Below are 13,125 nucleotides of genomic sequence, written 5' to 3'. Positions count from 1 at the left end.
AGGTAACTATGGGGAGGAAGTGGGAGGGGAGCTGTTGCATTGTGGTAAACTGTGGTCAATGACATGAGACAAAGTATATGTGAACTGCTGTATGGAAAGAATTTGCTCTGTAAATCTTCACCCAAATCACAATAAAAAAATAAAATCTTGAGAAAAAAAAGAAATTAAAATATTTACAAATAAAAATGATAAGATACTGAGGAAAAAAAAGAGATTGAAGAAGACTGTTAACAACCTGCGATATGCAGGTGGCACAACCTTGCTTGCTGAAAGTGAAAAAGACTTGAAGCACTGACTGATGAAGGTCAAAGGCTCCATCCTTTTGTATGGATTACATCTTACCATTAAAAAAAAAAAAAAAAATTCCTCACAACTGGACCAATAAGCAACATCATGATAAATGGAGAAAATTTTGAAGTTGTTGAGGATTTCATATTACTCGGATCCACCATCAACACCCATTAAAGCATCAGTGAAGAAAGTAAAAGACATAATTCCTTGGGAAAATCTGCTGCAAAGGACCTCTTCAAAATGTTAAAAGCAAAGATGTCACTTTGAAGACTAAGGTGTGCCTGACCTAAGATATGGTATTTTCATTCACCTCATATGCATGAGAAACTGGACAATGAATAGGGAAGACCAAAGAAGAATTGATGCCTTTAAATTATGGTTTGGACATATTAAATATGCCATAGACTACCAGAAGAATTAACAAATTTGTCTTGGAAGAAGTGCAAGTAGAATGCTCCTTAGAAGCGAGGCTGGGGAGAATTCATCTTACATACTTTGGATATGTTATCAGGAAGAACTGGTCTCTGGAGAAGGACATTATTCTTGGTAAAATATAGGGTCAGTGAAAAAGAAAAGACCTTCAAAGAGGTCTGTGGCGGCAACGATGGGCTCAAAAATCAACGACTGTGAGGACAGTGCAGACTGGGCAGTGAATAGGGTCTCTATGAGTTGGAACTGACTTGATGGCATCTAATAATACATATATAACTCCACTTAGATTTTTTGGTTGTTATAATTAGCATTGTACAATTTTAAAATGTCATGCATTTTATAAGCTATCTCAATGGAAGCAGCAGTGAAGACATCAGATGATGTGTTGGACTGGACAAATCTGCTGAAAAAGACCTCTTTCAAGTGATGAAAAGCAAAGATGTCTCCTTGAAGACTAAGGCATGCTTAACCCAAGCCATGGTATTTTCAATCACCCATTATGAGATTACATCATACTGAGAGCTGGATAATGAATAAGGGAGACCGAAGAAGAGTTGATGCTTTTGAATTGTGGTGTAGGAGAAAAATGCTAAGGGCACCATGGACTGCTAAAAGGACTAACAAATCTGTCCTGGAAGAAGTGCAGCCAGAATGCTTCTTGGAAGCGGGAATGGCCAGACTTCATCTCACCTACTTTGGTCAGAAGCGACCGTTCTCTGCAGAAGGATATCATGCTTGGTAAAGTGGAGGGTCAACGAAAAAAAGGAAGGCCCTCAACGGCATGGATTGACACCATACCTGCAACGATGGGCTCCTGTATAGCAGGGAGCATGAGGCTGGCATCGGACCAGGCAGTGTTTTGTTCTGCTGTGCATAGGATCACTATGAGTTGGAGACAACTCGACAGCACCTCATAACAACATCTCAATGGAAATATTTTACTTGGGTCAGAATGTTAACTTACTGACTACAAAGTACAATTCTGCAAAAGATTCTTTAACAGGACCCACTCTCTCTGCAAAGGACAAACACTGAACATATCTCTTCTTTATTCGACAGGACATAAATTCATATATAATATTGAAAATGGTTTCTATTTCATGAACGCTTATGTGCTAGACATTGTATTGTGGATGCATTAACTTGATTCATCTTCACAAAAATCCTATGTACTTTTGTGGGTGCTTTTATTGCCAATTTCAAAGTTGAAGAGCTCAATGGTGAAGAATTATCTAACTTGTCCAGAGTCACACAGATGGTAGAGACATGATTACAGCTCCAGTCTATCTGTTTCTAAAGGCAGAACTCCTAAACTTTATGCAGTATTGGGTATTTTAGTGTCTTGGCATGAATGTCCCTTTCTTTCTGGAAAATAAGTAAAACAGGAAGCACCTGACATGTTAGTCAATGAAACATGTCTATAAGGGCCAAAAATCAATATACAGAACATGGCAATAATAAGAGTAATTATGGGGACAAAGAGATAAAATATTTGACCTTGAGAGTATTTCAATAAATTGTGAATTGTAAGGTTGATATAGGGATTTCAGAAATTTGCCTTTATCACCTGGATACCAGGCATCCTGGGAAACCTTGGAGTGTGGGAGGGCTTAATATCTTTAAATTATCTTTCATTTTGAATCAGTTATGCCTACAGCAGATTAATTTTAAGGTCACATATTTTTATATAATAAATTTTGACACACCTTGAACATTTGTCACTTTTTATCACTCATCTAATAAAACATCAGCAAGAAACTGAAGACTCAGTTACCCTCAATAACTCTCTCTATATAATTGAGTCTTGTGATAAAGTTACCCCATGATGAAGTCATTCCCATTGCCTCTGAAATCTCCAGAGGTTATGCATATGTATGAGTGGAAAACAACAATAACTTGTTTTTATATGATTACTCAACCACTTGCCTGAAGGCAACATTATAGACAAATGATTTTCCCTTTTTTACTCATTTTCTAAAGTAATCAAACGATGTATGGCTACTGCATGATGAATATGCTGTTTTAATGGCTGGAAGTCCAGTGACTTGGTGACTCATAAGAACCTCATTTTTCTGTGCAGTAAAAGAACAATACAATGAAAGATAAAGCTTTATGGTTTTGGCCTAACATTTTGCAGCCTCACCACTTTAAGTTGAGTTTGAGTACAGAACATTGTTTAAACAGTTAATGCTTTTCCTGTGATGAGTTGATTGAAATGGAGATCAATTTTTGCTTGCTCAAGGAAGTCTATAGACTAGCCTGTTTATGGTATGAAGCAATGCCCTCAACGAAATTGTAGAAGCATAGCTTTGTGACTGTTCAGATATACTCTATAGGTTCTCCTTAGAGTCTTATTTAAGCAGTCCAGCTTAACTACTTTATCTCTGTCCTTCACTTAACTCCCTAATTTACACTGGAAGACCTTCTGAAAATATAAAAGTAGACAAAGATATCAGAGTGGATGAAGAAGGGGCAGGTATTACATGTACACTAAATGAGTGCAACACTCACCACCCTCCCCAAGACCTGTGTTATAACCTTGACATTGATTCTCATAGTCTACTGCAAGTTGCCTGTCATAGATTGCTTTCTCTTAAGAAGCAAGAAGTTCCTCACTGGCCTTGGTAAGCTATGACTCTCTCCCCCTTCCAAAAATAGGGCCCATCTTTGTCATTCAGAGTAAAATTTTCATAATAATTATCAACAGCATGGCCAACTACACTGGCACTTAGCAGAAGCTCGATATAGGCTCCACTTTGTTTTAAGCATACAAGGAAAGTGCCAGAGTTTCAAACAAACACAACCGATACAGAGAAACTCACCCTTGAGGAACAAGTATAAGGATTCATGCAGTTTCTTTGTTGCAGGACAATCAGAAGTCTAAGAGCCAGAACCAGTTGGTAAAAGGTAGTAGCTTGGATTATGTTCTTGAAGGGAAAAAGGCAAGCTCTTGGCTCTTTGCCATCCTTTTGCCACCCTCATTTCTCTCATCCTCAAAAGGAGAGAATTCTAATTAGATTGATAGGTGAAGTGTGTCAGTCGAGTCATGTTTACTAGTGGTCAGTTCACTGTGTTGAAAAGCTTTTTATGTATAACTCTTTTCTATTTTCTTCTTCCATGTGAGTAGGTTGAATGGGATCAATGTCTCCATTCATGGGGCAGTTCCTTCTATCTTTTTCTCTTTGCAGGCATGTCTAATTGTAACTAAGTGCTATTTCAGTTTTCTGTGCCTTGCAAATAGTTGGAGAGCAATAAAATATCAAACTATGAATTCTAGCTGATAAGGATAGAGATTATGCTTAGATAAAAATCCTCAAATAACAGGTTTCACTTCAATATTATCAGGGCTCTGTGTTGGAGGAGTACTGATCCCTGGCCCACTTATCATCATATTTCCATTGTGATTTTCACATAAAATTGTTTTTGTATATCCCTCGAGAGCCATGTGGGATGAAAAACAATGGAAAAACATTCCTAAGTTTGTTGGAATAGACCACATTTCACAACAACATCATAACCCAGTCCCAAGTTATTATAGTGTTCTTGCTGCTCATGATAAGTCCATGGATATAGTTTGTGGTGAAAAATAGCAGCATGTCAGCATCTCCTTAAATATTCTCTAGGATCCCGACTAGGGTAGGAAATTCTTATTGATGAAAGAAACAAGAGAAGAAGAAATGGAGTGGCATGGATTCATGGACTTTATAAGAAAAGTCAAAAAAGAAACAAAAACAAACTCACTGCCATTGAGTCAATTTTGACTCATAGTGACCCCCTTGGATTTCCACAGTTGTAAATCTTTACAGAAGCAGATTGTCCAATCTTTCTTCCTTGGAGTGGCTAATGAGTTTGAACCAATGACATTATGGTTAGCAGCCAAATGTCTTAACCACTAAACCCCAGAACTCCTTATAAGAAGAGTCAATGTCTCCCAAAAAGAGGAAGAAGAGAAAGGACACTCACCTGAGCAGAGCCCAGGCCTTAATTGACTTTGTTGATTTATTTTGGTATATGAGTGACTAGATGTGGTTTAGAACATTTCCCTACTATGGTTACCCCTATTGACTCCTGATGCAGATGATAATATCTATTCCTTGATTAGACCCATTGCTTACTGAGATCAGAAGAACTAGATGGTGCCCAGCTACCAATACCAACCTTAAAACAGTCAACCATGCACAGGGAACATCAAGATCAATTGGCATAACATACTACACAAAACATTGTTCCACCTCCTACTTTGGTGAGCAGTAACTGGGATCTTAAAAACTTGCAAGCAGCCATCTAGATGCAATGATGGGTCTCTCCTCGTCCAGAGCAAAGAAGAATGAAAAAAAAAAACAAAGATTCATGGAAACAATTAGTCCTAGCGACTGGTACACCATGTGATTGCAGCCTATACAACTATGAGACCAGAAGAACTAGATGGTGCCCGGCTACCGCTGTCAACCACTTGGAGAGGGATCTATGTAGGAGATCCTGGATAGAGAGAGAGAACAAAGTGGAACAAAACTCAAAATCATTTGGAAAAAAAAGTGGGGGGAACCAGGGTTGCTAGTCTTATAGAGCCTGGTGAAATCCCTGAGACTATGGCCCCTAGTGCCCTCCAGGTCTGGAATTGAACCCACACCTATGGCTTCCAGCCAAACGAAAAACAGGCCTATGAGGTGAACATTACCTGAGGTAGATACACTCCTTAGAGAGAACAATCATAGGAGAAAGAAAGGCTGTTTATGCACAGGGAGACAGCTCACGGGGCTGGAGTGCATGGAGGGATGGACACAGGGAAGAGGTAACTATCAGGAGGAAGTAGAAGGGGAGCTGTTTCTTTGTGGTAAATTGTAGTCAATGTCATGAGTGTATGTGAACTGCTGTATGAAAAGTGAATTTGCTCTGTGAACTTTCACCCAAATCACAATTAAAAAAAAAAAACAAAAAAACAGTCAACCATGGGAGGGCAGAAGGGCAGCATTTGCACAAGGACAAAGCTAGGCCAGCAGGAGTGCATAGTTAAGAAGGACACAGGGAAGAGGTGGGAGAAGAGCTGTTACGTTGTTGCAAATTAAAATGTGTATGAACTTGTGTAAAACTAATCTGCTTTGTAAAATTGTACCCAAATCACAATAAAAAGTTTTTTAAAAAAATTAGCCAATAGCTTACTTTGCCTTCATTCATCAGTCCTCTCTCAAACTCTTTTTCCTGCTCACTTTCTTCCTCCAAAAAAGATTAGGCAAAACCCACGTGTTCAATTACTTAATAAACAACCAGGTCAGCCTCAATTGAAAAACCCTCTATTTCAGTTATTCAAAATTGAAATAAAAACTTACTAATATGTGTTCTCTATTTTTTCTATAATGATATCAAATGCCATAACTTATGAGACACTATTATTCTTTCAAAGTACATATTTATAAGTAGTTATAATATGCACTTAAAACTAGAAATATGTCTACCTTTGTGAAGTTCTCTAACATTAACCATAAGTCATTAGGAACTATAAGGCATGAGAAAGTTATGTAGAAAATTTCTGAACTTAGAGATGGCAACAGGAGCTCTGGTGGCATATTGCCTAAAGTGTTTGACTGCTAACCAGAAGGCTGGTGGTTCAAACCCATGAGCCACTTCACAGAAGGAAGATGGGGCAATCTATTTCTGTAAAGATTTACCACCTCAGAAACCTAATGGGGGTTGCTATGAATCGGAATCAACTCCAAGGCAATGGGTTTGGTTTTGATTTTTTTTTTTTTTTTTTACTATGATAAAAGAACACAGCATAGTTAATCTTTGTAAACTACCCTTGAGACATCAATCTAAACAACCTCCATAATCTCTAACCTTGTGGAAAAATGTAATATTTGTGCAAACTCTAACCCTGGAGATAAAACATTGCATGCTAGTTTTTGACGTCACACTGGCCCTTACTGTGAGGCCAAGGTGAGAATGTCACATATAATGCCTGAATTTCTGCTCACTCACTGAGAGAAGGCAGAGTCAAAGGGATCTTTATCTAGTCTTTTACTTTCTCTGAAGACTGAGAGCCCCCTGAGACTCTGCTCACCACAGCTGACCTCAAACTCTAGCTACAAGGAACTTCCAATGAATTCGAGCCAGGGGTAAGCTTTCCTTTCAAGACTCTCACTAAAGGTAAAAAGCTGTGAAGTCTGATAGTTTGGACTCTAGCTATTTAACTAACATTGTAAGTATTAATTCTGATTCTCTGGTGCTAAATGAATGTTATGAGGTCTTGTAAGTCTTGCCATGACTACCTTGCAGTGAACTAAATGAGTTCATGCATGATGAACCTGAATAATAATTTTCTAAGATAAAATTCTACACAACAGTATGAAAATATCCTGATTTCTGTTATTCCTATTCATAATCTGCAGAAAGCCTCAGAATCTAAACTCAGTGGAGTATGTGGAAAAAATTAAATATCACCCAATCAACTAACTCAGAAAATTCTTTTGAGAAAGTGAAAATGTAAATTAGCAACTTCTACCAATGCAAGACAAAGTGGTGGATTGGACTATTTCAGTACATTATCTACTTAATATATGTGTTGTTGTTAGTTTCCATCCAGTGAGTTCCAACTCATGGCAACCTCCTGAACAACAGAACAAAATGTTGCTCAGTCCTGCACCATCTTCATGGTCATTAGTATACTTGAGTGCATTCTTGTAGCCCCTGAGTATGTTGAGTGCCTTCCAACCTAGGGGGCTCAACTTCAGTACTCTGTCAGTCAGTATATGTGTTGTGTTCCATAGGATTTTCATTGGCTAAGTTTTGGAAGTTGATCAGCAGGCCTTTCTCCTAGTTTGTCTTAATCTGGAACCTCCACTAAAATCTGGCCACCATGGTTGACCCTGCTGGTATTTGAATTGTGTAGCTTTTAGTGTTAAAGCAACACACAATCCAGCACAGTATGACAAATGGACAGATTTATCATGTGGAAAAAGGTGTTTGAGTGTTATTCCCTTTTTATTTGACAGTATGTCTCTCTATCCCAGAGTCAATGCAGAAAAACTCAACTAGATACAAGTAGGCACCAAGATAAACTGCATTTCAAGTCATACCAGTTCCAACTCCCACTTCTATTAAAAGATATTATATATGCAAGAAATAGAAACATGATTACTCTTGTGAATAGTTGGCTTTCAGGTTAAATATTCTTTGTAAAATTGTTGTTCCATTTTTCTTTTTCATCATTTTAAATAAGGAGAGTGGCTTTCCAACACCAATTCTTTAAAAGAATATTATTTATCATTCCAAACATGTTTTGTGGCTAGAGTGAAAGAAGATATTTTTGTGCGGCTTGATTTAATTGTATTTTGTCTTATGTTGTTGTTGTTATGTGCCGTTGAGTCAGAGCCGACTCATAGCGACCCCTCCTTGGGTTTCCGAGGCAGTATCACTATGGATGCATAGTGGCTAAGACACTTGCCTGCTAACCAGACGGCTGGCGGTTCAAACCCACCAGCCACTCCTCGGAAGGAAGGTTGGGCAATCCTACTTCCGTAGTGATACTGCCTCGGAAACCCAAGGAGGGGTCGCTATGAGTCGGGGCCGACTCGACGGCACATAACAACAACAACAACATCACTATGGAAGTAGATTGCCCAACCTTCCTTCCAAGGAGTGGCTGGTGGGTTTGAACCGCCAGCCTTCTGCTTAGCAGTCAAGTGCCATAGGTACTATGCTATCAGAGCTCTTATGATTATCCTTTAATTCCATCCTAACCCATTTCATTTCACTTTAGCAAGAATCATCTTATGATAAAGAGTTACGATGAAGTGTGAGTTTCTCAAATGATAGAAATCATTTTCTAAGTCCCTAAAACTGCTATCTATTTTAAAACATGGGAGCTCTGGTAGCATAGTGCCTAAGGCATTTGACTATAACCAGAAGGCTGGCAGTTCAAACCCACCAGCCACTCCTCGGAAGGGAGGTTGGGCAATCTACTTCCGTAGTGTTACTGCCTCGGCAACCCAAAGAGGGGTCGCTATGAGTTGGGTCTGACTCAATGGCACATAACAACAACAACGACAACATCTAAAAACATGACAAGGATCAATTAAATAAATAAGCCAATCTTCTACTATTCAATGACCTGTTTCTGAATTATCTGTTATTTTTATGGGTTTTTTTTTCCTTCCAATTATTTGTGTCCAACTTTTGGCCAGCTCATTTATCACATCTCATTCCCACCAGTTGAAAAACTGTTTAAATATAAAATGTGTTGAAAATTACTTTTTATAAATCTCTAATTTAAACATCTTGTCACCTTAAGGAAAGTGAGTACTATTATTTCCCACTTTATAGATGAGGGAATTGAAGTTACGTCATTAAATAATTTGCTCAGAATAACTCTGCTAGTAAGTGACAAAGGTGGGACTGCATAAGTTCAGAGCCCAAACATGTAACCTGGCCTAAGGTATACCATAAGGTCCACACTAACCCATTTTGGTGCTTGTGAGCAGTTCCTAAAAGTCTTTAAATTAAAAAAAAGATGAGATGATTATGTCTGGATAATATGAAATTTATAGTGAAATGTTAAAAAAAAAAAAAAAAGATTCAACTAAGCCAAACTGTCTTCTAATAACAAAGATACAAAAACGTCAAAAGGGACATTAAACCCAGGTTATATTTGATGGAAAGATGTTTTAGAGTGACATAAAGAAGTGATTGTTTCTCACAAAAGTGTCTGTTAATTGAAATATCGCTTGTGGCCTTTTAGACAATAATCACCAAGGCAAACCCTTCAGAGAAGAATGAAGATCATCCAGGTTTAGATTAGAAAACCCTAATATAGTGTCTCCATCATTCCTATTTCCTCTAGACTTTGCTTTTAGTGGGTAGGATTAAGAAATTCAGTATCAAAACTTCTCCTTTCATAATATGGCCTCCAGATGGCTGACTAAAATTTATTCCATCACCTTGAGGTTATCCAAGTTTCCTACAAAGGGGAACTGGAGGTGGGGGAACAAACATGCAAATACTTAAAATAGCTTGTTTGAGGGTATAAGTACTTTTGTGTATAGGTATCTATGGTAGAACTGTGATTTTTTAAAAAAGCTAAAACATAGGTATTAAGAGGTTGTTTTTATTTTTGTTAATTGCTGTTGAGTTGCCTCTGACTCACAGTGACCTTATGATATACAAAATATTGCCTGGTCCTATTCCATCTTCATAATCATTGGTATGTTTCAGTCCATTGTTATGGCCATGAAACAAGACATAGAAAAATGTTGGATGTGTTCTGGTGTTATTTTCTATCTTATTCATCAAAATTTGCATTTAGGGAAGCCCCAAATCCTGGTTCAGATGTCTAAGGGATTCTGGTGGGTATATCTTATGTTTATCACCAGTAAAGAGTTATATTTCAAAGGACATTAAATTGACTTTTCATTAAAGTAAGAGATCTTTAAAATGGTACACATTTAAAAATATGGCAATGCACACCTTTGAAAAAAAATTATGAAAGTATTTCTGGTAAAATCTATTTAATCTCTTTGATTGAACATTCTTGCAGGGATTAGGAAGACTGTATGATTTATATAAGCAATACTGTATTTAATACCCAAACTATTGGTTTATATGATTAGCATAAAGTAGATACTGTGATTGGAAAAAGCACACATAACCCCAAAGAACTTCATAAAAATACAAAATCAAGCAAAATTTTACTACAGCAATTACAAATGGCTCTGCAGATGAAATTCATGGCCACTCTGCCACCAATAATTGCTTAATGGAGAAATATTTAATTAGTAAAAAGCCTTTGTCTAGATTTCAAGAGCACACCCCGCCCCCCCAGAATCACCACATGCTCCCAGCTAAGTTCATTCGTGTCTTAAACATGGTCCCTCCGTCTGGCCAAATGGATTATAATTTTAGCTTTCTTTCATCCTTTCCTCACACTTAATTACTCACTCTTCATCTACTTCAAACTCTGCCTTATTTGGTCCCTTGCCCTGTTACTATGGCTTTCTTAACTACTTTTTCCACTTGTAATATCTTCCTTTTCCACTATGCTGTTCATATTCTTTCTTCCTTTAAAATTTAACTCAAACCTGGCCTCTCTTCTTTGAGAAATATTCCATTCTTTTCCATTCCAAGTTGCTCCATCTATGTAAGCTTGTTGTAATTGATTGATTTAGATTTGTTGAAATGTTGCTTTAACATATAAGCGCAGTCAATCCATGTCATGCGTTTCTTTTTTTCAAAGGAGATTATGGACTCTTTAAGAGAATGTCTTCTAAAAATCCTATCCACCCCATTAGAAAAGCATTCACACACACACACACACACCCAAAAAAGGAGCTGAGTAAATTCTGTTGATTGATTGTTTGACTGGTCTGCTATACTTTCTGTCCCAGGGAAACCAGTAAAACATGATTTCAACAAATTTTCTCCTTGAAGAATGGAAAAGTGAGGACTTCCAAATTGTAGCAATCTACACACTGTGCAGTTTATTTTAAATTGATACAGAATGTGTAATGGTGACAGAAATTGTGTCCTTGAGGTGAGTTTGGTGGTGTAGTCAAATATAAACCATCCATATGTTAATTTAAAAAATGGAACAAAATTATTGGAGGTAATTAATATGAAACTAGATGTTTTGAGTTCATTTCTAGCTCTCAAACAAAGCCAGAGCTTCACTTGAATATCAAAGCCTACAGTAAAATTCAAGGTAAATTTGAAAATAGAGACAGATGTGATGTAAACTTTAAATTCACGCTACACTTTTACAATCATTATCACGAGTATGTTTATATATTAGAAAATACGTAAATATGAGATATAAGGGGTGGGAGGTGGAGAGAGGTCTCTGGGTAGCCTGAGATTACATGGTGGTGAGTGTTACTTTGTTTTCAATCCATCTGTGGGTCGCTGATTAGATTCAGCACGCTGGCCAGCTCCCCCTTCCGCCAGGTTTATTGACCTAAGTGAATGGAGCAGGGTGAAAGAAGACACCATCTGCTGCTTTGTATTAATAATTACCAGAAAAAAAGGGATGAAGACAGTGCGACGGAACCAACGCATTAGATACCGAATTGTTGATGCCGCTGAGTTCTTGGGGGGTGTCTCTGATCACAGGGTTCCCACTCCTCCACCCAGATTCTCCAGCAAGCTGTAATGGAGGAAGAGCTGAGCAACCAGAAATGCTTCTATTTCTCTGTTGGTCTTTTCTCAGTAGAAAGTAATCTAATTCTTGGAGTTGAAGAATGTTCATTATAGTTTTGGGGGGATTAGGTAAGTGGGTGGTTCTGCTTAAAGAGTTGAGCTGCACCCTCGATGTCCTGATCCACTTTTATTTTAAATGGAGTGAATTGCTGTAATCAGTTTGGTGGGACAAACTGACAAGCTGCCCAGTTCAGTGTCCCCACACCCCAGGTGTGACGAAGCCTGGGGACAGTAGATGAACCCTTTATTTACCATATGGAATCTCGCCAACTTTCTCTTGGTAAGACTTCATTTAGCTTCTCCAGTCCTCTCTTCGCTGACAAGAACTCACCACTAGTTTCTACATGTCTACCTCCCCAATAACTTTTTGTCCTCCCAAAGGGGCGAAGGGTCGACGCAATGAGAGACAGGGATCATAAAGGGCTTTATCCACAAAGGGACGGAGAAGGCGTTAGGGCATCACTGAGGCCCTGAAACTTTGAGGCACGCTCCCTCCCCAATAACTTTTTGTCCTCCCAAAGGGGCAAAGGGTCGACTCAATGAGAGACAGGGATCATAAAGGGCTTTATCCACAAAGGGACGGAGGGGAAGGCGTTAGGGCATCACTGAGGCCCTGAGACTTTGAGGCACGCTCTTCGCTCTTCCCTCTCCAGCACTCCGCAGCCGCCCTTTATGTTGCGGACACGGGAGAGTTAAGCCAATAAACACGTAAGCGCCGCTCCCTCCCCAATCGGCAAGATGCCTCTTCGGCTCTTGGCTGCATTGACAGCTTGCAACACTCGGCATCTTTTCTGGAGGTGCCTCCTTCGGCGGCTGCAGATGGCATCCGGCTGCGGGCTCAAGGCTCGCAATTAATTCTCCCCCTTGCCCACCTCTGGTCTACGAACGTACCTCTCCCTTCCCCTCCTCCCTTCGCGCTCCTGTGTCTGAGCCCAGCTCTGGGTCGCCGGGCAGAGGAAGCATTCGCAGCGACCAAGGCTGAACAGCAGCGCACTGGCTCCCTGATTTGGGGAGAAGCGACCACCCGGGAGAGCCGACCCCCAGCTGCCTCCGGCGCCCCCCACCTTTTGCACCCCAAGCCGGGAGCGCCAGGGATCCCCTCTCCCCAGGCGCCACCATGCTGGACCCTTCGTCCAGCGAAGAGGAATCGGATGAGATCGTGGAGGAGGAGAGCGGCAAGGAGGTGCTCGGTTCGGCCGCGTCCGGAGCGCGCTTGTC

The 13,125-nt window shown here is 39.4% G+C and overlaps 1 protein-coding gene across 1 annotated transcript in view; it reads left to right on the top strand.

Annotated features, from left to right (window-relative positions):
• The first annotated feature begins 13,024 nt into the window (after positions 1–13,024).
• The window catches only part of CADPS (calcium dependent secretion activator), a 741,642-nt gene continuing 741,541 nt past the window's right edge, over positions 13,025–13,125 (top strand). Inside the window, exon 1 of the mRNA XM_042780468.1 lies at positions 13,025–13,125. This exon is cut by the window's right edge and continues 340 nt beyond it. Coding sequence (XP_042636402.1) covers positions 13,025–13,125 — 101 coding nt within the window.

This window comes from Orycteropus afer, unplaced genomic scaffold, assembly GCF_000298275.1.
Source record: "Orycteropus afer afer isolate SDZICR_OR568_19922 unplaced genomic scaffold, OryAfe1.0 scaffold00041, whole genome shotgun sequence".
NCBI lineage: Eukaryota > Metazoa > Chordata > Mammalia > Tubulidentata > Orycteropodidae > Orycteropus > Orycteropus afer.
This window is presented reverse-complemented; position numbering and strand designations above follow the sequence as displayed.